At 49.9% G+C, this 25,226-nt stretch overlaps 8 protein-coding genes across 8 annotated transcripts; 5 read left to right on the forward strand and 3 right to left on the reverse strand.

The window, feature by feature from the left end:
- Window positions 1-6,681: 6,681 nt before the first annotated feature.
- TRIVIDRAFT_156582 (uncharacterized protein) lies at window positions 6,682-8,258 on the forward strand (the record flags this gene model as incomplete). Its single annotated transcript, XM_014098216.1, has 2 exons — window positions 6,682-7,465; window positions 7,531-8,258. Coding segments are annotated over 2 exons (1,512 nt in total), but the record flags the coding sequence as incomplete, so codon positions are not given.
- A 1,668-nt stretch (window positions 8,259-9,926) lies between these two features.
- TRIVIDRAFT_193426 (glycoside hydrolase family 47 protein) lies at window positions 9,927-12,588 on the reverse strand (the record flags this gene model as incomplete). Its single annotated transcript, XM_014098217.1, has 2 exons — window positions 9,927-11,578; window positions 12,546-12,588. 2 exons carry the CDS (start codon window positions 12,586-12,588, stop codon window positions 9,927-9,929), a joined length of 1,695 nt encoding a protein of 564 aa, XP_013953692.1.
- A 744-nt stretch (window positions 12,589-13,332) lies between these two features.
- On the forward strand, window positions 13,333-14,351 carry TRIVIDRAFT_58249 (uncharacterized protein; the record flags this gene model as incomplete). Its single annotated transcript, XM_014098218.1, has 2 exons — window positions 13,333-13,753; window positions 13,840-14,351. 2 exons carry the CDS (start codon window positions 13,333-13,335, stop codon window positions 14,349-14,351), a joined length of 933 nt encoding a protein of 310 aa, XP_013953693.1.
- Window positions 14,352-17,607: 3,256 nt separating this feature from the next.
- Window positions 17,608-19,160, forward strand: TRIVIDRAFT_156397 (uncharacterized protein; the record flags this gene model as incomplete). Its single annotated transcript, XM_014098219.1, has 3 exons — window positions 17,608-17,892; window positions 18,099-18,853; window positions 18,947-19,160. 3 exons carry the CDS (start codon window positions 17,608-17,610, stop codon window positions 19,158-19,160), a joined length of 1,254 nt encoding a protein of 417 aa, XP_013953694.1.
- Window positions 19,161-19,234: 74 nt separating this feature from the next.
- On the reverse strand, window positions 19,235-19,864 carry TRIVIDRAFT_67913 (uncharacterized protein; the record flags this gene model as incomplete). The annotated part of the gene is made up of 2 exons (XM_014098220.1): window positions 19,235-19,520; window positions 19,584-19,864. The coding sequence occupies 2 exons, from the start codon at window positions 19,862-19,864 to the stop codon at window positions 19,235-19,237; spliced, it is 567 nt and encodes a 188-aa protein (XP_013953695.1).
- Window positions 19,865-21,191: 1,327 nt separating this feature from the next.
- Window positions 21,192-21,932, forward strand: TRIVIDRAFT_224726 (uncharacterized protein; the record flags this gene model as incomplete). Its single annotated transcript, XM_014098221.1, has 3 exons — window positions 21,192-21,347; window positions 21,412-21,453; window positions 21,540-21,932. The coding sequence occupies 3 exons, from the start codon at window positions 21,192-21,194 to the stop codon at window positions 21,930-21,932; spliced, it is 591 nt and encodes a 196-aa protein (XP_013953696.1).
- Window positions 21,933-22,015: 83 nt separating this feature from the next.
- TRIVIDRAFT_224727 (uncharacterized protein) lies at window positions 22,016-22,348 on the forward strand (the record flags this gene model as incomplete). The annotated part of the gene is made up of 1 exon (XM_014098222.1): window positions 22,016-22,348. One exon carries the CDS (start codon window positions 22,016-22,018, stop codon window positions 22,346-22,348), a length of 333 nt encoding a protein of 110 aa, XP_013953697.1.
- A 503-nt stretch (window positions 22,349-22,851) lies between these two features.
- Window positions 22,852-24,312, reverse strand: TRIVIDRAFT_203618 (uncharacterized protein; the record flags this gene model as incomplete). The annotated part of the gene is made up of 1 exon (XM_014098223.1): window positions 22,852-24,312. The coding sequence occupies one exon, from the start codon at window positions 24,310-24,312 to the stop codon at window positions 22,852-22,854; it is 1,461 nt and encodes a 486-aa protein (XP_013953698.1).
- Window positions 24,313-25,226: the final 914 nt, after the last annotated feature.

Genomic DNA, 25,226 nt, shown 5'->3' on the forward strand with positions numbered 1-25,226 from the left:
AGTGGCATTCTTCGGTTGAGCAGGCCGGAATAGACTTGTGGAACGTTCATTTGAGCGAGACGCGCTTTGCTCAAAGCTGAAGCACCTGACACTCTCGTTAAATGTAACGCGAGTAACTGGATCAGATGTTGAAGATGGAATTAGGCCTAGGATTCGGTCCTAGGATTTGATCGATGGAGTGGAAACAGCCTTTCTTTGAACCGGATGTCGCAGCCAGTTGGTTATTTCCAAATAAATCCTATTTAGCCCGAGGATACCGGCTAGCAGGAGCATTACGCAGTAATATGATCTAGGGCTATTAAGTTACACTATCGTAATATCAAGGGAGATGAAAAATATTTGTTGTTTTCCAATAATTATGCATGGAATATTTTATTGGAAGTTGTTATATCAAAGGCTGCTAAGTTGTGGATAGTCATACTACTCTATAAATCAGTTGACATACTAGTTAACCAATTCTGAGTATGAATGAATAAATGCTGTATTGAAAAAGCCAATCGTACAGAAGCCTAAGGTATCCAAGGAATGAATCTGCCTTGGGTTGGGATGTTGCTGGAGAGGCTCTACCCTGGAAAGTTGGATGGGAATCATGGTCATTGGAAGGCAGCTATGCGTTGACTACGAGTAACACGATGAATAAATGATACTACGTATCTCTTGAATCTTGTACGAATGTGATCTGTTTGTGTGGATGCACTGGAACTCCGTAAAATGTAATAATCCAGATATGCAGCTTCATCTTCAGTCGGGATGCCCTCAGGAACATATCAGAGCTACCAAGAAGCTTTTACACAGTCACTTATCAAAACACTTGGATGGGATAAATATGCCAAGGAAATGAACCGAAAGAAAACAACAACACGATGCTGCACTTGACCTTGTCACAGCAAGCCGTGAAGCCCATCTCCAGTGCCGGCACGGACTCGACCCACTTACGCCGGACGTTGGCCCGTAACTGTCGGAGGGTGATCCGCTCCGAACATGAAAGTTTTCGTGCGTTGTTGCTAGAGCCAACAACAGGTGTGGGCATTGGCCAGGACGAGATGAGATTGAACTTGGGATCTCGTATTAGATACGGGCGTGTTGTACGTGACTTGTCCTTGAAAAGTCTGATCTCCCTCTCCTTCGGCTCTTTTTTTAGGCGGCAAACGGGAGATCTGATGCATGGATACAGATACTATGGATCATGCCCTCTACGTGTCTGTCGCGCAGTGGATCGTCGTGTCTGGTCTACTTTCGGACCCGAGCGGTCCTAGACATGATGCCCATCCTAAACTCGACAACTATTTAATTCCAAAGCCCGAGATATCCGGGGGACGAAGAAAATATTAATAGGAAAGTGAGCCGGTTTCCGAGTACGAGCAGCAGAAGCAGTGCCTTGAGCTTGAAGACTAGAGAAACAGAGAGAGAAAGAGAGCGAAAGCGATGCCGGCATCTGAAACGTTGCCATCAAGGTCCTTGATCCGCTGGCTGGCCGCCTGTCCCTGTCCCCCCCTCTCCATCCCGTGATGCTATTTGCAGGGCCCCAGAGGATCAACAAGATGCCCTGCCCTGCGATGCCGCGCCAGTAAGCACTTGTCGCTGGTCAAAACAGGCAAGCCATCGTCTCCCGAGGCGCTAAATCTGCTCTCCTGTGCCCAAAGCCGAATCGAGCAACGCACAAAGGAAAAAAAAAAAAAGAAGAAGCAGCGATGAGCAGTAAAGGGTGAGAGTAATACTCCGTAGAAGCTAGTGCAGGCCAAGTCAGACGGCCCTGCGAATGCCGACAGGAGGAAAGCCGCGAAGGATTTGGACGGAAGGATTTGGATGTGCCGGAGCGAAATTCTTGCGGGATTGGCATGACTGCATGAATCTGAAAGTGTCTTGAAGAAAAGGGATGGACGTGTTAGTTTTTTGTCGAGGGCTACGGACACGGTCATGTCGAGAGCTACAGGCTGTTTTAGCACATGCAGTTCTCCGATACTTGTCCGTACCTAGAGGACATGCAGCACATGTATATATGCCTTCGGATACAAAGCACGGAGAAATTGGTACAGTATTTGATACTGCCCGCGATGCGTACGAGTATATCCGCGGATGTCGCCAAGATCTGAGATGACAATCCTTCAGGTACATAAGCGAGATAAGCCGTTCAGCTTTCGTATCCTCGTCTGCTTGCGCCTGTAAGTGCGTGCATGGAAGATGGAAGATTAACCTCGTAGATGGCCAACCTCAGCCAGCAGACGAAGCAGCAGGCGGGTGTTGCCGTGCCAGTGCCAGTGATGCCACAGATCTCGGGCCCCTGAGACGAGATGACTACCACGCTGCCATGTGCTGCCATGTGCTGCCAGCTACAGTAGCCTGGCAAAGGAATAGGAATTGGAACAAGAATAGGATCACGACGTGGCCCGAGTCCCCCCTCTGTTAGCCTGTTAGCGCAGGGAGAGCGAGCTGCTAGTGTTTAGTGCTTGTGTGACGGGGACTGAATCCAAGTCGGTGAGGCATGACGCAGTTGCGGGCACAGACCAGGAGACTGATGGGCTGCTGGGCGTCGGAATCAGGCGAGGCGAGACATGGAGTTGAAAATTCAATGTTTTGTGTTGGTGAAGATGGAGGGCCGAGGCAGAGAGAGTCGAGTCCATCACGTGATGGCATGATGTCGGGTTTGGCATGCAGAAAAACGACGAGCGGAGAGGAGGAAGAAGAGGAAGAAGCAATGCCAAATTGTCTGGGTATATTATACTGGATATTATCGTAGGAATGCTTACAGCAGATACTATACAGAGACATCAAAGAGGCCGACAGCACGGGCAGGCAGAGAGTGAGAATCCCGGGGAGTCGTATTGCAGTATTACGCACTTACAATACGCATTACGCATCAATTACAGCACGCATTACGCATTACGCATTACAGTGTGTCGAGGTTGTATCGCTACTTGTCATCTGCGCCTGTAAATTGATCCGTGCATGACGCTGAAGAAAAATAGCACGAGCATTGGATCGCCATGCATACAAGGTACAAGTACAGGCAGAGAGGCCCAGTCCAGTGAGCGGCGCTCTGGTTGGTGCAACAAAGTGCGTGCGGCCCCCTTTCTGTGCAGCGCCCCTTTATGCAACGTTGTCTCTGGCTCTCAGCCTTGCAAGCAGAGGAATGGCCTCTTCGGTCCGATAAACGACTTCTCCGCATTTGTACCAGTTACCGCTAGCAGGGACAAGAAAAAAAAAAAACAGAAGAGCTTGAGAGCAGAGGTACGGGGAAGAAGAAGAGAAGCTTGTTGGGCAGAGCTGGGAGGAGACTTGGGCAGCTTAACTGTGTTGGACGAAGCAAGCAGAAGAGAGCTGATGTTAATCAACCGCCACTGCGCATCTCTTGGCTTGAGTGGGAAAGGCGACGACCGGTCTCGACACGATCTCTGCGCCGGATCCGAGCTTCTCTTCCCCCAGGACATGGAAGCAAATTAGAAGCCTGCTAAATCGATCGGGGGCGGGCTTGTCACTGGTGGCATTGCCGAGGTTGGTGTTGCAGCAAAACTCTCTTCCCCGATGGCCTTGTCCGGTTCTGGACACAGTGGCCGGCCTGGGCTGGAAGATGTGAAGCAGGCCATCCGCGCCCGAGATTAACGGATCGCGGCTGTCAATATGAAATCAATCGCATCGTCACAGACAGACTGAGATCCGGAAAGTGACGATTCCGCGGATGCCGAGCCCTCACAGCCGCCCAGATGGTCTATTTCCGCGTCGTTGGTGCAGCACGCAGTTCAGTGGTATAACACGAACCAGCGCCTTTTTTTTTGTTTTGCCCCGGTGCGCTCATGGCTGGAGCCGGTGCCCGCCTGGTGGGAGACGTGATTGGCGGAGGACAGGGCAAAAGGGCTAGAAGGAAGAACAGGACGAGACGAGCGAGGCGAGTGAGACACAGCCAGGTTGCCAGGCTGGCAAAAAGCGGGCGATGAAGAAACGACGAGATTTTCAAGTCCAGAGCCAACTTGGCTAGCGCTGCAGGTGATTGGCGGAACCTGGACACCCTCTGCGCGCTGGCCAAAATCCGGGGTACGAGCCAGTTGCGTGATGGCGTTTCTAGCTCGTATGTTTGGATGGTGAGAAGAGGCCGTCGTGGGCTGGTCTGCTAGTTTCACCTGGGTTTGGGCTGCTGTTGTTGCTGCTGCTCGTCCGCAGTGACATGCTGGCTAAGTTGAGGAGCAATTCACTTCGTGCCTTAGTCTGTTGTGCCTGTTGTACCTGTTGTACCTGTGCCTGCAGCTGGTGGTGCACCGTATCCTTTGTACTCCTCGTACTATCCTCCAGGTACTACAAGTATCACTAAACTGTGCCTATTTTTGCAGCGGCCCAAGACAGACATGCCACGTTCGTGTCGAGTCGTGTTGTTGTCGTATTGAGTCGTGTCTCGCTGTGTTTTTTTTGCGCTTGTTTGTATTAGCTGCTAGTATTGAATTCTCCATGGATGAATGAGAATGAGTCCTCCCGCTGGCTGGCATGGCATGCTCAAACCACTATTACTCGACGGTTAAAAAGGGAGCTGACAGCATTCCTCGTGGCGCATGGATAAAACCCAGCAGTGACATGCCTCCTCGAACCGATGCTCGACTTCGCAGCTGGATTGCGCCGGGGCTATCGGCTGTCGGGTCCCCTGTAACGAGTCTGGCCATGTGCGATGAACTGACCAGCATGCGTTGATGGAATCTCAAGTTGAAGCATCAGCATCAGATTCGACAAGGGCGAGTACCGGTACAGGCAAAAGGTACTGTACAGTACACAGTGCCTCGAACAACGCCTCTAGCAAGCCAGAAACTTCTCACGAGACTTCCAAATACTCGCCACAGACGTAAATGTGCTCACTCCAACTCCCCCGTTCTTCCATTGTCTCAAGCCAGCGCTTCCATTCGCTGCGCCCCCTCCGTGCTGGCAAAAGTTAATCCAATGCAATCCAGGCACGTCACGTTCCGGTGCAGGACCTGACTTGAGCTGAGTGTCTCGTGATACCCTCACCCTGCCTGCATCTGCCAGGGCAAAGTGAAGGCAGCGCGGGAGTCGCAGAGGTAGCGGTACCCGAGTGATCGCGGAACGGCGGCATTGACTGATGGGCTTGTACTCAAATCCGTGCATGTACCTGGTGCTTGTCGTACCACAGATGCCTGGGGCTAAAGCCACTCAGCGCGCTCTTACTATGCACAGTACAGTACGGGGCTGCTAGCATGGATGTACAGTACTTGTTTGGATTGTAAGTGCTGAGGACTTGCGTGTCAGACACGCACGGCTCTGGAAGCGGCAGGCCGCAGCAGCAGTCAGTACAGTAAGAGTTGCCTATTTGTAAGATGATGGGCGAACTGCGTACGAGTACCGGTACTTACTGTACTGTACGTGCGACCTGCCCTTCGCATCTTCGCATCGACGGATTCCCGCGCGGCGTGGCCGAGGGCTTCGCACACTCTTGTCTTTTGCTTTTGCTTTAGCCCCGACGCCGTTAAGAGGCGTGCGCAGAAGCAACAGTCGGCACTGTATCGGCGCCGCGGATTTGGCGGGCAGCGCCCCGTACGGCTTCGGCTCCACCGCTGCGCGGCACTAGCAGCCAAGCCCGGCTTCTGGCAAATTTCTGCCAACTCCCCGATGCCTGCGCTGAAGAAACAGCCAAACAGCGCCCCAACGCCCCAACGGCCCCTCCCAGCAGCAGCTCAGCACAGTGTGTGGCGCGCCCTCGTCGACGGGGCTAAGGCCCGCGAAACCCACTGAAAACCCACTGGAAAAAACGAAACAGTCGCCACTGCTGCTTCGGGGCGCACAGTGCCAACCCGCGGCGCTAGCCAACGCCCTCATCTCGTCTGGCTCGTCTCTCGTCTCTTGTCCGTCCCCATCACCTCCGCCTAAACTGCAAAGAGCCTGCAAAGAGCCTGCAACTGCAAAGAGGCGGCCACACCATCACCCCCAGACCAAAAGGCCGCCAGTCCGTCTTAGGCTTTTGCTTCCTCTGGCGCCTCAGCCCTGGCCCCAGCCCAATTTCTCTGGCAGCGACCAGGGCCCTTCCCTGCACTTCTCTGCGGTGGGCTCGCCCTCTGGACCTCATTCCAGCCAGGTTGTTTTTACGTACTTTGGGTCCGCCTCCCCCCATATTCTCTCTCTCTGCTGACTATCCAGGCCCATTTCTTTTCCTCCTCGTCTTCAAACCTCTCTCTTTGCCGTATCCTCGAGCGACGAGCCTTCAAACTCCAGAATCCCGCCTCCATCGCCGTATCCACGGCCTCACTCTCCGCCTCGCCGCTTGCGTCCGTCGTTGCTCTCGTGAGCCAGCAAAAACGCCTCTCCCCGACTCCCTGGTATCGGCACCCCAGACTCCGCCTAATAAGCGACTCTCCCCGCGTTTTTTTTCTGGCCCGCATTCGAAAGGGCCGAATAACCTACATACGCCTACATACTCGATTTCCTGCGCTTGCACTATCCTTTCCTCAACCAGCCCAAGGACAGACCAGAAGCCACCCCAACCAAAGCACCAGTTGAATCTGTCTCTTCCCCCGCAAAACAAGGGAGCATCATCTAGGTGATAGCTCACCGAACAACCCGGGGCCCCAAATCGGCCGCAAATAAGTCTGAGCGCTCCCCAGATTGCGCCATCCATCCGCCCAACCCGTTCCTGTTCCTGTTCCTGTCCACGGAATCGCCTCGCCTGGCCTCGCCTCGTCTGTCGCCAACATGACTCAGGCCGTCAAACGAGCCTGTGACGCCTGTCACAGGCGAAAGGTAAAGTGCGACGGCATCAACCCGTGCCGCAACTGCTCCTCCGCCCAGCTGTCCTGCACCTACAATGCCATCCCCCAGAAGAAGGGCCCCAAGGGCTCGCGCGCAAAGGTCATCAGTGAGCTGCGAGAGACACAACGCCAGACCAGCCTGGCGGCTAAGATCCACGGTCGCATCAATGGCGGGCCAAATGCGCCCCCGACTTCGAACCTCGCTCCCACTCCTGGTATGTTGACCAGCGAACTGGTCAAGGAATGCTCCCAGTTCTTCTTCGACCACATGAACGCACAGGCCCCTATCCTGGACCGGAGGCAAGTCGAGCAGCAGATCCTCTACATGGAGCAGAACCGCGATGCCTACTGCCTCATGGCCTCCATGTGTGCCTTTGTCATGCTTCAGCCCGGCATGACGATTCCTTCTTCAGACCCTTACAACCTCGATGTGATCCCCGGCGCCAACATCGTCTCATGCCAGCTTCTTTTGGAGGAGACACTGAGAGTCCGCAAGGGATACGAGTACCTGGAGCAGATCACCATCAACTCTCTGGCCACCAACTTCTTCCTCTTTGGGTGCTACTATGGCCAGGAAATGCACGAAAAGGCCTGGTACTACCTCCGCGAGGCCACCACCATGATCCAGATGGTTGGCATGAACAAGGAGGAATACTACATGCAGCTTGATGTTGCCGAGGCCGCTCGCCTCCGAAGAATCTACTGGCTGTTTTTCGTTATTGAGAGGTGTGTACTATTCTCATATTTCGGATTTTTGCGCCTTTCTTTTCATACTGACAACCTGAAACCAGAGCGTATGCTATTCAGCGCCAGCGCCCCCTTACTCTCCAGGCCACCATCAATCTCCCGACTCTCGGAGATGATCCCACTGATCCCCTCGCCCACCAGCTCAACGGCTTCATTCTCCTGGTGAATCTCTTCAGACCATTCGATGACGCCTTTACCAGCATGTGGAACAAGGCACGGAGCCATCTCTCATCTCAATCCATCATCAGCCTTCAGAAGCTTCTAAACGATACAGTTCAGCGGGCTCTCTGCCAGGATCCTTCATGGAACGACGTTCACACGAACCAGCAGTGGCTCAAGAACATGGTGTGGCAGCTAAGCAACGGAGTCGTTGCTGGTGGCGCTGAGGACTCCATCTCTTTCCAGTTCCCCGGCACCATGTCGAGAGAGCTGCTCCTGAAGATGGCCTCACACTTCCCTGGCCAGGGCATGGAGCTCCTCACCTCCGGGCTTCTCGAGAAGCTCATCGAGTGCGCTTACTCAATGACAGAGTATCTGGCCATGCAGCCTGCTTCTCGCGACCCCTTTGCCAGTGGACCTCATGAGCACCTTGCTCAGATTATCAACATTGTTAGCGCCTCAAGAAATGGTGACTACCGCTTCTTGCCACTCCTTATGAGCAAAGTCAGCGAGGTTCTTCCTCGTCTGGTGAACCCCATGCTCCAGAACGTCCCCGAGACGATTGCCATGGCCCAAGTCGACATCTTTGACGGATTCGGCAACGCCGGCATGGCTCAGACCTCGCAGATGCAAATGATGGATACCGACTATGACCGCAAGTTCTCCGTTGAAGAGTACGAAAAGAAGTACGTCATGGAGATGAATGGAGGTACTCCTGATTCCCATGGCACCTCGAACCCAGGCAACACCCCGCCTGTTCCGCGCCAGCCTTCAGAGATGCCCAGCTCCTTTGTGGGCTCCCCTCCAATGATGTCTCCGACTATGGAGTATCCGCATGGCATCAACGGCTATGCTGTTACGCCAATGTCCGAGATGGTGATGAGCCCAATTGGAAACCACCCTCCTCCACCCCAACAACATCAACACCCGGCCCAGCACCAACATCAGCATCAACACCAGCATATGAATCAGCCGCCGCCCAACCATTTGCATGACCCAATGGGCCAGTCGCACATGGGCATGGCAGCACAGAACATGCAGCCGCTGCAGCCGGCGCATCACATGGGCAACATGATAAATATGCGGCAGCCGGGACAGCGCCAGGACAGCTTCGCAATGCCAAGCCAGCCACAGCATTTCCACAACATGACTGCGATGACAGGCGAGCTAAATTTCAACACTCTGCGGTAGTATCCAGTGCTCACATAGTTGGGTCATTGGATACTCTTCAACCATCGCTACCCTGACCTTCGGCTTAGACCTGCCCCTTGTATTAATCTTGTTCTTACAACTTACTTTCTCTCTGGCTCTTTTGTTTTCCTTTTTGTCTTCCATTCCCTTTGTCCGAAGACTTGACTCCTGAGAAACGGATCAACATACGATGATGATTACTGAACAAAAAACTATTGGGTTTCATGTTTCTTTGCGCATGGTTTTAGCGCACACGTATCAGTTTGGGTGGGGAACACGGCGTCTAAATCTTTTCATTGCTTTTTCTTGCTTTATTTTTGGGTGGCACGTTTTGGACATGGCAAGTGGAGTCTGTTTTTTTAAACACTCCCCCCCCCCTTTTTTTTATTTTTGGATCATGGCACTTTGGGGGCTTTCTTTTTTGTCTTTTTTTTTTTCTGAAGATATGTTTAACTGAATTATCTTTGAATGGCTACTGCGGGCTGCAGAGCTCTACTCTACTTTATACTATAGGTAGATGAAATGAGAAATTATGGATCATTAACTTTGTTGTTCTTGTTTGCGAGTGAACTTGTGTGATGTATGTATATGTGTATGTGTCACTTGCGTGCTGTTACAATTCCATTTGCATGTGTTTGTGACAAGGGGGTTGTTGCTGAGCGAGCCAAGAAGAGGAGAAGTTTGAACTATGGGTTAAGATCGCCTCGATGCCGATCGATCTGTGAGATCTATGCAAAGTATATTTAGATCTGGCGAATGCACCTGTAGTTGAAAAGTAAAAATATTCTTTAGTCAATTTTCCAGCTCGTGATGGCGAGGGGGTGGCGTTGCATCCAACGTCAATATAAAGATGCCACAGCTTTGTAATGTATAACCAATACGAGAACTATGATAAGCCCCCCTTCTCTCTGCTGTATAACTCTGATATATGCTTCCACTCCTTTTTTCCATTTATCCGAAAAAACCCTTTTCATGTCAAATGATACCCAAAGATGCCCAAGCTTTCAAAGCTATGTATAGATAGATATGCTCCAGTTTTAAGTACATGTATGAGAGAAAACAAGCAACAAAAAAGTGTAAAGTTCGGTTACTTCATCGCACGAGGCGTTTAAACGGATGCGCCTCCGTATTAAACACGTATTCATCCAAGCTAATCGTGCTGGGCTCGCTAAAGATGAGGTAAAAGTACTTGAGCGTCTCGCCCAGCCAAAACGACTCCATCGAGTCCGAGCGGTCGGGCAGCTGGTCGCGCGGCACGGTGATGTCCCAGACGGCGGAGTTTGCGAGCGCGGTGCTCGTCGTGGAGTTGATTGCGTTGAACATGGCCCAGGCGGACTCGATGAGGTCGGCGCGGCCCGTGGCGCGGTAGAGCACGAAGACGCTTTCGATGGCCTCGGGCCGGAGGATGTAGCGGCGGTCGGGGATGGACGTGAAGCCCGGGGGGAGGCGGTCTCGCTTGATGATGTCGTCGGCGGTGGAGGATTCTTTGTCGTCGGCGCGGCGGACGACTTCCTTTTTCCAGGCGGCCTCGTCCCATTGACAGGCTTCGGGGGACGGGCAGGGCAGCATGTGGAATGTTTCGGGCATGATGCCGTGGGGGAGAGCCTTGTATGTCCAGACGCAGCCGTCGACCAGCTTGGTGGCTGCGGATAAGTCCTGGGGGCGGTTAAACATCTTGCCTCCGAGCGCCATCAGGCCACCGAGGAAGCACACCAGGTGCTGGCCTTGGGGGTCAAGATTGATGGCGCCGTTTTCCGTCTTTACGGAGCCTGAGATGAGGATATCGTCGTTCTTTGGCGTCATGGGCCGGAACAGGTTGTGCTTGGTCGCCGTCGTGGCCGCATTCTCGTACATTTCCTGGTACATGGGCAGCTGGCCCCCCATCAAGGCGGCCATCTTGGGCAGATACTCGTAGACGCTATCCGCCATGGCGCCCATGGTAAATGCGTCGCCCTTGTCGTAGGTTTCGCCCTGCGCGCTGACGACGAGCGGCCAGAGCCCCGGCAGCGACGTCGACTTCTGCTGGGCGGCCATGCCGTCCATGATGCGCTGGACGGCGTCGAACCACTTGGGGTCGCGCGTGATCATGGACAACCGCGTAAACTCCATTGACAAGCTGCCGATTTCGGCCACCAGCACGCCGGGAGAAGCCTCTTGCTTCTTGCCGTCCATGGCGGCGTGAATGTCCCATCTGGTGATGGGCATGCGGTTGGGCGTGTCGAATGCCTTGTAGAGCATCTCGCCGACCTCGATGGCCTTGTCCAGCAGGCGGGAGTCGCCGCTCAGGTCGTATGCGGAGAGGAAGCCGCCCAGGTAGCGAATATTGGTTTCAAAGACGTTGACCTCTTTGAGGGCTGTTTTGGTAAAGTCAATGGCATGGGCGGCGACGACGGCGGCGTCAAACTCGGGCTTCATGCCCATGATCCAGAGGGTGTCGAGGGAATCAACCAGCGTAGCGGCCCAGCCGCCAAACGGATTCTTCTTGCCTCCGGAGACGGGCGCCAGCTCGTCGGCGGTCCATGCGTGCTCCTTGTATGAGGCCCAGCATTTGGCAAAGACGTCTTTTACCGCGAGCTGGCGGTCTTGGCGAGTCTTGCGGGCCTCTGGCGACTCCTTGGCGAATGACGTCTGGACCTTGGGGTACTTGACTGGGGATGTGGTTGGCAGCGGGCGGATTGACTTGGGCGGATAGTTTACGGGGAGCGTCTTCCAGAAATAGGAGTTGTATTTGGGCGTGCGCCAGTCTGGAGGCGATGAGGAGGAGACGCTGGAGGTGCTCCAGAAGTAGACGAGGAGGAGGGTGGCGACGAAGGCGATCCAGGCATAGCCTCTGACTCGGATGATGGGCATCATGATGGATGGTTGTTATTACGACATTTGATGAGAGGAAGAAGACGACAATTGATTAGCTGACTGAGGAGGGTTGGTTGATTGATTTGATCAGTTGAAGGCTTGGACTTGAACTTGGACGGAATTCAAGGCGAGGGGCAGATGATGGTAAAGGCGACGAGACAAAGCATGTGTGAAGTGCACGGAATTGGAGGTGAAAGGCCCCTGACGGAGTACATGCGTTGACGTCAGTATACATGTACATCAGCTGGCGAATTTGGAGGGGATGGGCGCTGTAAGCCTTGAGGTTTAGTTAGTTGGTTGGTTGGTTGGCACATAGCCTGTTGCCTGCTGACGGCTGTAGAGTAGTAGTGGAGGATCAAATCATTGCAGGTGCTGTGGCCCCCCTCTGTGCCCCTTATTAGCAGCCTTGATGTGTTTGATCATCAATTCATTCGATTACAGGCCCATGCAGGCAGATTAGAATTGTTTGCTCGAGAATGTTGTTTGGGCCGGGGTGGCGGTGTTGATTAGATGACCTATGTTTATGTATGTAGAGCTAACTGGGTGTTGGGCTCCTACTGCACCCTGCAACTGCGCGATGGATTGGCGATGGATTGACGCCGGATTTACGGAACCGCGAGGATGCATTTAATCGCGAGCTGCATACATGTAGGTATAAATACATGTAAATGCTGGTACCGTTTAGTACACTCGTCTACCTTCAATCGGATTTATAGGTACTCAGCCTGTGCCGCATCTTGGCCGCAACCTCAAGGGTCTCGCAGCTCCATCTCTTCATCCCCCCTGCACAGCTTCAGCCGTATCTCCGAGTCCTGGCGCGTACCAGACTCTCCATCCCTACATGTACCTAGTTCCTACGGAGCTCCCAAGAGGGCTGAGCCAGCTGTCCATGTATGTCCATGTATGTTGGCAGCAACCCATCACGAGGTTGCGGTGCTTTAAATAGAGCCCTATGGTTAAAGCGCTTTGTTAGGTAAAGGGCCGCACCAAGGCTCGTGATCCCTGGCAACCAACTCCAAAACCATCCAATCCCGTCAACTCGGCCAGTGGCCCCCAGACACCCCTACAAACCTGCAATTGGCCGTGCCGGTGTTTGTCTTGTAACAGCTGCTGGGCCAAGTCCACTTATAGTAAGACGAACCCATGCCGTCGGGTGAGTCCAATGAGGCTCTTGGGCTCCTCAGGAGTGCTGTGCAATATGGAAAGTGGCATTACTTGTACTAGCAGGATACGGAGTAGACGAGATGGGGATCATCAGCTTATTATCGCATAGTGCTGTTGTTGCTGCTGCTGCTGCTTCCACTCTTCTGCTGCTAGACTACATGTACTCGTAGCCTTGAACTTTTCTCTCCGGCGCGCGGCCCTCTTCCTTCTTCCGGGGCATCTCACTCGTATGACTGTCCCATATTATGCAGTAGCTTCATCTCCCGTCTTCTACTCGCTTTCCCCTTCTTTCCCCTTCTGATCTTCCTTTTCTTCTTCTCTTTGGGCATAGTCTGTTCGCTGTTGTTGCTTGTTCCCACTCGCCTTTCATTGTCTGGGCTGGGCTCAGCATGCTATTGGAGACTGTCAATAAGAGCATTGTTATTTCATAACCAACTTGTTGATCTTTGCAGTGGGGGAACACGGCCTTCTTTCAGAAAAAATGCGGTCTCTAGCTCTTCTCGTCATCTTGGCTGCCCAAGCCAACGCCCTCTGCTATTATCCTGACGGCACTCCTGCTCCTGGCGATGTTCCTTGCACAGACAGCACAGAAAACTCCGTCTGCTGCGGTACTGGCTACGCCTGTTTGTCCAATGGCATCTGCCAGGCCACGGGAGACGAGCTGCAGAAGCCGGGTGCCAGCGAGTTTGTCCGTGGAAGCTGCACCGACAAGAGCTTTAGGAGCTCTTCTTGCCCGTCGTTTTGCGGAACTCCCAATGTGGACAATGTCTCTGGTGGTGAGGGCATGCAGAAATGCGGAAACACCAAGCAGGATATCTATTGGTGCATCAACCAACAAAATATCGACCTGCTGCAGACCGAGGATCCCTGCTCCGATCAAAATGCTGTTGTTTTCTTTCCAGGTATGCGACCATATGATGCGCTTATTCATGTGCTTTGCCTTCAATCATGATGGGCGAATCTTGCCATAACTGACAGTTATTCACAGGCACTCCGACGGCAATCACAACTATCAATGTAGCTCAAAAGACTACCAGCACAAGCTCAACAACATCATCGACCCCGACAACTATGACGACGTCAACATCGTCTTCCTCTTCTAACACAAACACGGTTACTGGAACAGGAACAGGAACATCCACGGCCACGTCCACTTCACCGCCCCCAGCCGAGACAACTCCAGCATCAAGCGGCAGCAAATCCTCAAACGGAGGCGTCATCGGCGGCGCTGTGGGCGGCTCTTTGGGTGGTGCAGCTCTCATAGGCGTCCTTGCCTTCTTTTTCATCCGGAGACGGAGAGGCAGCCGAGACACGGGAATTCACGAGATGGACTACACTCCAGTTGAGCCCAAATCATCGGCAACTCCTCTGGTGCACCATGGTTTAAATCCACACGATCCAGACGATGTTAGACCCATTCACGAAGCACCTGGCTCAACCGAGTTCGACTCGGCAAAGGCGAAGCATACCCCGGATGAGCCCATGGAACTGCCAGCTTGATTGGCGAATACGAGCGGCAAAAAAAGTCGATACGGGCGATTGGAGGGGAGTTGGTTTTATTTTTACGATTTCTACGACTTTAGATTTTGTGTGCAGTGCATATTGGACACATTACATACTTGATACCTTTACATTTTAATACATATAGTCTGCCCGTTCGCGATTCTTGTATCTCCTGCTCACGCGTTGGTGTAGCGTGGCATCAGACTGCTCCAATCCCTGCCAGTATAAGTGGAAAATTCTGCAATGATGAATGCTACAGCACTCGAAACGGCCAGCAGCAACTCCACGTGGAATAGCTACCAAGACACGGCACGCAGTATCGACCCTGGCTGGTTACACGGCTAGGGCAGTGCGCCCCCTGCATATGTAGAATTAACCGATATTTGATGGTGATTGTTGAAACTGGAAACAATGGGTAATCTGCATCACAGTCACCTTCTTTGTAGTCTCAACAGATAACGAATCAGTGTTTGAGAGTTGATGAATGGACAGAGATTCGGAGTAAGCAATTCGGATTTTGAACATTTCGTCCAGTCGTCAATGTTATTTTGGAATGCCTCGAGACTATTTCCGGACCGCGCTGCTCCACCGCGAGCACTATTTTGGTGGCCAAGGCGAGACTATGTGGGCTACTGACGAGTTACTGCATTTGTGTCCAAATTTAGCAGCTTCCTATGGTAAGACGGATCCTAGGATAGAGTGGCCTGCATGGTGGGAGGCATTTGCTGTTGCCTTGGAACTGCTAGTGGCTGCGGGTTTTTAGTTGCTTGAAAAAGTCATACAGATGGAGGGCAACAATGAGGTTTAGTCTGATGCATATTGTGTTTGTCTATTCAAAACTAAGTTTAAGGCAGATACGTCTCACAAGCTATCAGCTGAACAAGGCTGATGGCGTAACTACGAGTGCCTTCTCTGTCTCTCGTTCTCCGGGCGTTATTTTGGTCGTCTGATACGTTACCGGTTACAGGATACTAAAGAGAGGTCAGCACTTCTCGTTATCGGCCTAGTTCCCCTGCTCTGCTGTTTCAGATGTCATCGTGCAGACCTTCATATCCTCGATTGCGAAGGCGCTCGCTTTCCTATTGTGGAATCTCTACAGATGTGGTTAGAAGTAAACATGGTGTATGTACAATCGAGACTCGGTGGAGATATAGAAATTGCAGAGGCAAGCAAAGTGGAGATGTTTGAACGCTGAACAAACATTGAACTAATAAGTCTCATGCTAAGAGAGACAACTCATCGGCCCGTGGCGATATGTTTGCCTTATGCCATATGAATGTGTTTGTCGATTTGGAATTTATTAACTTTTGCTCTATTGTTACAGTGCACTGCCTGCTTATCTCACAAAGTGTTTGAGCATTCTACTGGTCGTCTCGGGCGGGTTGTTCGGCAATGCAATCGCAGTGCCATCTATCATTTAGAGTTCCGGCCTATGATATGGGTGAAGCCGTTCCGGAAATGCAAGCAAACAGGATTCTGGGGTTGGGTTTTATCTCCAGAGCTCCTTCATCGTTAGTAGTGTTGTAGACTATTGAGCTCTGTTATTGGATCGATGCGTTGTGGAGCGAAAGAGAGCCTAGGTGCGCCTCCTGTTTCACTGTTTACTCTTTTCGGCAAGCCTTGTGGAATGACAGCGGGCAAAAGTGGGAATCGTATCTGGTTATTGACTCGTGTATGAGATGATACTCTTTTGATGTTATCGCCGTAGCTGTATGGTATTGTCGAAAGGTGAAAGAAAGGTAATAAGAGAGCGGCTATGTGTGAGTGGAATAATCGTCTAGGGGATGTAACTTGCTTATGCAACTTCTTTTAACTGCTTACTGCTTACTAGGAATTGCAGATGGTTGTGAGCATGGAGATTAGCGTATGCTAGCGCGAGATTGCGAAGCCTCGTATCATCTTAGCTATAGCTTCAGAAGAGGCTAATGAGATGATCTATAACATATTAGATGGCTGGCCCGCTTTAATCAAGATTGGTAACTCTAAAAGCTCATCGTTCATAGGCATATCAGCTTGCTAGAGAATATCGTGACCTAGGATGAGAGATTCTAAACAAGAGCGTTGTCACCTTTCCATTTCTGTTCCATCAACACAAGTATCTCATTGCAAAATGTTAAATAAACTGATCATATTCTCATCATCTATATGGAGTTATTATCACCCTTCCATCAATGGGATTCCACAAGCGAATAGCAACCGACCGAAATCTACTGGACGGTCACATAGAGTAATACGAATACTGCCGTCACCGTTTGGGCTGCTGTCGTCAGAAATAAGATTTGCTATCGCATCATCGTGCCATTCTCTCTTGGGTAGCCGTGGATGGTAGTCATCTTGTGGGACAGGTTACATGTAAATAGAGCTTCAGCTTCTATTCGTCGGATCGTTTTCCTGTAATTAACTTCTCTGCAAGCCGGAAGCTGAACCTGCAGCCTGCTTCTTACGCACTCTTCAGCTGGCTTTTTTCAAGTGGGCAGTTCCCAATGAACGCATGGAGCATTCGCTTTGCAGGAGGCGAGGCCATAACTATCCAGCAATCACCTCATCCATCATACCCTGGTCTTGAACTTCTCTGGAGCACCGAGCCAGGTCTGCCAGAAGGGCCGGGTTAGAGGATGGGTTAGCAGCAAGTGGAATAGGTACTTCAATGTACATGTAGTCATGCCTGGTTCCATTTGATGTAAATGCCTAAGCAACTTGAGAAAATTGTTACTCTATTGTTATCAAGGTTCACGGGGCAAACTACCTGTACAGGGGCAAGGGAAATTGTATCATAGCTCTGTGTTTCCAGAGAGTGGTGGTGGGTCCCAACAAACTGCATATAGAAGTTCTTCGCATCCCAATTACTACAAGACGGAGCGAGAAAAATAGAGTCTTTACCATATCTCATATTATGCTAGTTTGATATTAGATGGGAGTTATTTAACCTCTTACTTCATCATTCCCGATTCTCACGCATGTTAGGTCGCTGCCTGCTCTCGGTGCTCAACAAGGTCAGCTGGTCTTCACTTGTGTTCATCTCACATTACACCATTATGTCGTGAGACGTTTCGCAGTGGATAAGCCGTCTCTGAGCCATACATTCTATTCATGGTGGCACATCCCAAGTATTACTACATGGTAACACCATTAAATTGTAAAGAGGGGTTGCGGAGGAGGTCGGTGTGCTCTGGTAACATAAGGTGTCATAAATACGAAGTATAGCATATGGGGCTGATTGAACTATTCGCCAAGTTTCTCTTCTCATTTCATCATGTCTTGCCATTTGAGTGATGAAAGTCAGCGTATAGATGCTGCTTCAAGATTGATTAGTATTATTGATACTCTCACCTTAACCGGCGGCTCAAGTAATGAAGGTGGCAGCCACGAAACAGCCATTTTCTCAGCTATCCAAGACTTCCTGCTTGTTTTATCTCCCCATCGACCCCTTTATGCAGGTTTTCATGATGGCCAAGTGCATAACCCACTTGGAGGTGGTGCCTACGCCTTCAAGGAAGGGCTTATTAGCCCTACAATTCTATCACTCATGAACGATGAAGTTTTTCTGGAGCATGGTGGCGCTCATTATCCTCAAACACAGGTATACACACTATAGCAACACCTGATGTGGTGTGCATAAAGAATGCGCCTCCATGTCAAGTATACAATTGCAGTCCCATCGCTGGACATCATAAAACAGTTATTAGATCGCCGGAGAATATCAACATAGAAGGCGACCTTCTACATGAACGCTGTCCTGCACAGAGTACCTGTATTCACAGATCTAGCCCAGGCCTCACCCGTCCTATCATTATACACGCCGGCTTCCAGCCTAATAATTCGCCTCACGCAGGGACGCTGATTGTATTTAGCTATGCTTTCTTGTTGGCAAAAGCCATCCATGACGAGATTTCAGCTCATGGTTCAGCAATATCTGTAGCGGTTGAAATCGCAATCGTTGATACAGCACCAATTAGCCATGAAACTCGCGAGATAGGAGGCATACAGTATCAGCGGGCGTATAGAGATGATCCAGCCGTACTGGCGGCTTATATGATCGACTACGAAGAAGTGCTTGATCAAATGTCGAAATGGTCTGGCATCTCCTTTCGGCCTACATATCAGTCCGATCTCTTTTCTCATCCAGAACTTCCGAAACTTCTTGCCTATGTGGTGAACCATCGAGCTCGTCTGGCATCGCAGTTGTCACCGAAGTATAACACGATAGCACTTCGCGCTGCTTGCCCAGTCCCAGGCTGCAGTCTAACTGAGAAGCATGGAATATTAAATCAGTATACTCACAATTCCATCACGTTTTATTGTCCGTATCATGGAGAGCATAGCATCTCTCTATCTCAGCCTTCGGAAATAGCTCGTCTAGAAGCTAATGCGCCAACTCGAAATCTCATACGTTCCATGCTTCATCTTCTTGACAAAGATGCCCATCATATTCGAATTACCGGTGCTGATTATGCGGGGACTTATCAGGAAGCCTTCCTCTATCGCCCTCTCGCGGAATGGTCCGCTTTGACAGGACAGGGTGTAGGCCGCACGCCACACATTCATTACGCGCCCCTTGTTGTCGATTGGAGCGGAGCTAAGCTCTCAAAGAGCCTATATGTATGCAACGGCGGTTATGAGACTATGGAAGCCTTGGGTACAGATGGCCTACTGAGCTATGCTCGGCTCAGATCGAAACATGGAACTCAAGGACTAAAACGCATCTGGGACGAGGTTGAGAGATGGATCACTGAGCCAAAGAACTTATTTCGGGCTTCCTTCTCCGTTGAATATCTACGAGCAGTCTTAGACGGTTCTAACTGGTGATATGTAATAACATGCATGCGGTTTCTCACAGCCTCAGCACTTAATGACGGGCTGATAGGAAAATACATCAATCATTAAAAAATTCTTTTGACTCGGTCTGATCTTCCCTCCTCGTCTCCCCATCTATCATTCCACATTCCCTCTTTCAAGTAGCACCATCCCATTGGCGCGCCCATTCTCCACGTCTGCTTCATCTCTTCAAGTGTAATGGGCCGAATAAGCTCGTAAAGCTCAAGTATTGAGTATCCGTACTTGGATTGCTTTTGGCCAGCATTAAATTCAGCATTTCCGATACCAAAAGGATCTTCCGGCACGGTGCCTGGTGTGTGGCGGACAATTGAAGGAATGGTAGCAATGTGACTGATGGAAAGTCAGCATTGAGTACAAACATTGATGCCAGCCTCAATACATGTATGTACTCACGTTATGGCACTGCGGCCCTTATCTTCTCGCGATCCCTGTGTCTCATACAGCCACAGCCGCTCCACTCCATCTCGCAGCCTGTATTTCCGGTACTCATGGTTTTTGTGCCTATGAACAATATTGCTCAGGTGGATAGGCTGAATAGCCAGAAGGACATCTGTTTCCACGCGCGAATCATCAGGCTGGGCTGAAGCCTGTCGCTTTGTGGATTCTCTAACTGAACTCTTGGACTTATTCGGTTTGCGCTGCGATGTGCGTTGCGGCCTGCGAGCGGGTGCCATGCTTAGGTAGAAGGGATGGATGTCAGGAAATAAAGTTGGAATCGGCAGATGGAATCGAGTTCCGCGGATAGGATTGATGCCGAACAAAAGATGTTAATTTAGACAGCGCCAGTGCCAACGAGTTTCTCGATTCAGAAGAGTACAGAGAGTGTGCGTGTTGTCTCACCAGGCGCGCTATTCGTGAAGGGAGCGAGGGAAAATATCAGTGCGGCGCAGCACGGGCTACATATAGAGGACCAACAGAACGGCAATTTACTTCTTTTTCTTATGTAAACAAACAATGTAAACAAACAGTGGTGCCACGTAAATTTGAACTGAGGCTTGCGTTGGAAATGCGGGCGGCCGCCAACAGCCGGCAGCCTCATAATACAGGTGCACATGGTAATTTCACAGTGGGATCTCAATAGGGTTTTTCATATACCACGGACGTAAGGTTAAATCCAATTTGCTGTAGCCACTTAATGGAAGTCAAAAGAAGAAATGGAAGAAAAAAGAGGGGGAAAAACATGTATTCAAACTGGTGGCACTTACTGTGCGACCATCCACCTATAAGTGAAATGACTATGCACCAAACGGTTATGAGGCTTTCTATGAGGTTGATAGATGATGCAACAATACAATTAACTCTATGGAGGGCATTTTATTCGGGGTTCTCTGGAAACAGACTACATTGAATTTGTCAAAAGTTACCTGAAGAGAGTAGCAAATTGATTGCTCGGCCTATTTAAAGACAATCTATTCCAAGGTTCAACTACCTAACAGTGATATATAAGTCATGATATATTAACATTTTGTCTTCTTGTCTCATAGGTCAGGATGAGTGTGAATAAAAGGCAAATTCATCGAAATCATATGTAACAATGCATAAGTGAAGCCATTGGCGTATATGTGCTCCATATCCAAAATGGAGTCCTTCCAGTTGAACCACCTAAGCCATGGGAAGAAATATACCCGGGATGAAAGTGTATATCGATGGCAAGTTTTATCATGATACACATCTAGTTATTGACACCGGCTATTCCTATGACTTCTATTTCGAAGATCAAACAGTCGAGGTTGCGCAAAGGAGTTGGATCAATGCAGGCTTCCCAAACGATAAATCGGATTAGACGCCATGTAAACCGTACGACAACTATTTGACTGAAATATGATCTTTGTCTACCAGTCAAAACGGAGAGCTGCAGTTCGTTAAAACAAGCAGCACACCCATCGACAGATCTGACCCCCGGGACCCCGAGGGTGACATGGATAGCGACGATACGAAAAAGGAGGAAAGTGGGTCTTTATTGCCCTCCAGCAGATGATAGATGGCCTCTTGCTTGATGAGATGCGCGAATTAAAGATCTACCAGCCAAACAGCTTCGTCTTCCCCAGTGCCAAAGTCTTTACGTATAAAGACCCATTCTTCTCCAAGCATCAGGACTTGATCACCAACATTACTGGTCTCCAGCACTCGGTGATGCAGGAAATAAGCCTGCTTCAGGTAATATCACGAATACCTCTCAAAACCACACGCCTAGCTCGAGACTATTGACCGACAAGTATAGAGATCATTCAGGACAGTTGATAATTTCAGGAATCTCTCCAGCGTTAGAGGGTGTTGAGAAGCTTATCCAATGACTTGGTGTCTGCGCTGTCTAACAAGGCGCATGTTCTCGGCGCCATTTCCACATAGCTACAAGATCTCACGAATCAGTTTTCCAAATTGGGTGTTGTAGAGATCCTAAAAAAGCTCATGGCAATACTTGTCGACGGTGTCTTGTCCAGCATAGAGGTAGTGGTGGACACAGTTCTTAATGTCCTGCATGATCTGGCTCAGTCTGCTATTGGCATCCTCGACTGCAAAATTCACATCCCTATTATTTCGGGCATTCTCAATTTCATCGGCGTCCCTGATCTCTCTCATTCCTCGATCTGGTTACTTGGATTGGCGCCTCAGCATCCACCGTCGTCTATAAGATTGTCCAAGGCCATGCCCCCTTCCCTGGAAATGATAGCTCCGTCAAGTCCATTATCTCTGCCGGAAGTTGGGACGACATGGCTCAGCTTTTTGGCCAACGGAGCATAAGGGGGTTGCTTTCGTCTTCTTCCAAGCCGTCACCTTCAGCGTCTGAGCACAAGGGCCTAATCCCTTTGCCGGATTCCGCAAAGATGCCTATCTTTGCGGCCTGTCATATGAGCGCCGGCATCTTGGGCCTGGTTGGAAATCTTATGTCTGCTTTGGAGGCCGAGGACCAAAGTGGCAACAGCACCATTGGCACTCCCTCTGCAGTTCTAGGAATCGTTTGCGCTGGCCTCACTGCCGCGGGTGATTTCCTTGTGCCCATGTACTCAGTGAAAAGTTTGCCGTTCAAGATTTTGTCAGGAATTACTTCGATCATTGTAATTGGCTGCAAGGTTGTCTTCTCAGGCTTGGCTCAAAAAGGATTCAAGAAGTTGAATCGGAAAGTCAACGTTGGCCCAATGATCTGTGAAGATTCTTGAGGAGTTGGTGCCATGATCAACTACGTTCTTTTATTCATGGCGCTGTCGTGACCATGTGGCATTTCTATGAGCTCGGCCAGATGCCAAAAGATAGCACGCGAGATGCCGCCATTGTGGGTGAAGTGTCTAATCTGGCCTCATATGCTTCAAGGCTGAGTTAGCCCTGGCTGTAAATAATGAAGAGCCTGATTCAAGACTGATTGCTATTCTCGTGATGGGTGTTGCAAATGACGGAATTTGGGATTGGTAAATTGGCTTTCAAGTAATGTCTGATTCGTTGCACGCATCTAGCATTTGCTCTCCGTGAGGCGAAGGGTTCATAAAGAAACGAAAAATGTCACTCAAGCGTTGGTTTATTAATATTATCAGTCTCAAGCCATTAAATGGATCCCTTCTTGTCATGCAAAGACATTGTCGCAGAATTCAACCATAACAACCATATAAATTAAATCGATATAAAGAAATGTGCTCCTAAAACGGTTTTCTACGTAAAGTAGTCAAAATCATGCCCCCACCAGCTTAGTAGTTTTCTGGCCTCTCCCTTTTACTATCTCGATTGTGTCGTCTTCACAGAAGTATATCAGAACATCCAGTCCATCTACCATCATATTGGTAGCCTGGGTTTTGCCATCTCTGATAGTATCCGACATTGCTGCTTGTACCAGTGGAGAAGGGGGCAATTGGTCATATCGAATAGCCGGGTGCCCATTTTCATCGGCTTCAATGCTCCAACTCTTTTTACCACATGTCCAATTACCCAACCAACGCTTCCACTGAGTGCCAATTTCCTCTTTGGGGGCTCTGAATGGCAGGACTCTTGTATATCCTAGTGGCAAAGGGATCTCTGGCCATTTTTTAAGATACGCAATGGCTTGGAGTAGTTTCCATACCACAATGTCTCCCTCAAAGGCATTTGTCATGATGGAGATGCCACAGTTTTCTGGTATCTTTACTTTGCCTGCCCCCGGAAGATCTGCATATCCAGCAACATAAGTTCTGAAGCCTGGCCAATTACTACCGCCGTGGCTAAAGACACTCTTCAAGTCTCCAGGTATAAACCATGAAAGAGCAACATCTTGTTCCACAACTGTTAGCATAGTCTTGGCTGTTTCTTGCCGAAGGAAGCCAGTGTTGTCGGAGCGTTGGAGAGACTGTTGCACAGCCCTGACGAGCTTCAAGAGGTCACTTGGTGTAGTCCATAAACTGGCGGCAGCTTGTTCAGGATTGACTCTCTGAGCATCTTCACAAGGAGTGTAGCCATTCCAGTGGCATTTGGCTGCGTTCTTTTCTTGAGTCGGCAACTGATGGTAGAAGGATCTCGTCATTCTTAAAGGTCCTAGTAGAATATCCTGCATTGCAGAGGCAAAATCCTTATTTGTGATGGTCTCAAAGATAATTTGGAGGACTGCAAAACCACCGCCTGAGTAAGAATAAGACTGCCCAGGAAACCCTTGCAAGTGCACGTCCAGAGTATTGGCAGGATTCGCTCCTGTTAATACCTCGCGCAGTGTTGGAATTCGTGCGTTATCCAAGACAGAATAGCCAGGGAAACCGCCTTGAGAGAGGCCAGAGGTATGGCTTAGAAGTTGAGCAATGGTGATACTTTTGACCGCAGAGCTCAGAGCAGCAGAGGTGTCTTTCGTCAAGATATCCAAAACATCTTGTGGTAGTAAATCACCAATGCGGCTGTCGAGTTCAAGCTTGCCCTCGTCAACGAGCTTCAGCAACGCAACTGCAAATGTTGGCTTCGATATGCTACAGGCCTGAAAAACGGTCTCCGTATTCTCTTGTCCAGTTGAAAAGCAATGAGATGATATGACGCCATCCTCCATAATGGCGACTGAAGCGCAAGGTGTCCCAAGTTTAGCCAAAACGGAGGCTGTACTCGTATTGCCTCCATTTCCAGATCGAATCAGTTCATCCAGTTGACTGAAAATTGTCGAAGTGTTTGGTCTGACGAGCATGGCGGAATGTTTTTTAAACTTGTAACTGTTTTAGGGATTACGTCTTGACTGTTTGTGTGCAGGTCGCTTTGAAACGGTGGATGGGGATATGTCGCGATTTGGTAAATGATTAGAATTTCTGCCTAACAACCAAAATTATGCGATTTTTAATGCTTGAAGAAGATATCTGGTTCAAAACTGGTTCCAAGGGTAGAACTTCACAAGGAATAAATACTTGTTTATACTCCATGTTCACAATACTCAAACTCCTCGAGCCGGGGCCGAAGCCGAAGCCGTGATGTTCGTATGCACCTTCGTCAGCTCCATCCATCACTAAAGTCGCTAAAAATTAGTTGCGGCTAATACTAGTGTCGCTTGCGTGTAGGATTTACAAGACCCAATCATCGCATTTAACCGCTGGACACGCTGACGTTTTGCTGCTAATTGTACCCGTTTTACGGACACTACTTACCTATGGAAAGGTAGGGCGAGGCGTTCTGCGTGGCGTTTAACAGAAAATCACTTGTTAGCAACGCCGATCATACCTGAATGGAGAATTTGCAAATGGCTAAACGAATCAAGATAAACAAGTTCTCGGGTATGGTAGCAGTAGTTGACCACACGGCCGGGGGTTTGCTTGATCCATTGGTCCCGTCTAACTCCTTTAACTTTTGCCAACATGTACTCACAATCATGGATATCGAATCGTTTTTACAGTTCAAAGGGAAGGATAGACCACATGTTGATGAAATGGCTCAGGAGCTGTATCAATCAATGTATTAATTCAACAATCTACTCTCTCAGTATTATGTACCCTAAATAGCAGGAAAGATACCCTCCATTGACCATTCTCTAAAAGAGTCATCGAAAATAACATAGGAGAGATACTTGTTGCTGTGGCAAACACTATATGTCAGAAACTACCGCCTGCCTCA

The sequence above is a fragment of the Trichoderma virens genome (assembly GCF_000170995.1).
Source record: "Trichoderma virens Gv29-8 chromosome Unknown TRIVIscaffold_83, whole genome shotgun sequence".
Classification (NCBI taxonomy): domain Eukaryota; kingdom Fungi; phylum Ascomycota; class Sordariomycetes; order Hypocreales; family Hypocreaceae; genus Trichoderma; species Trichoderma virens.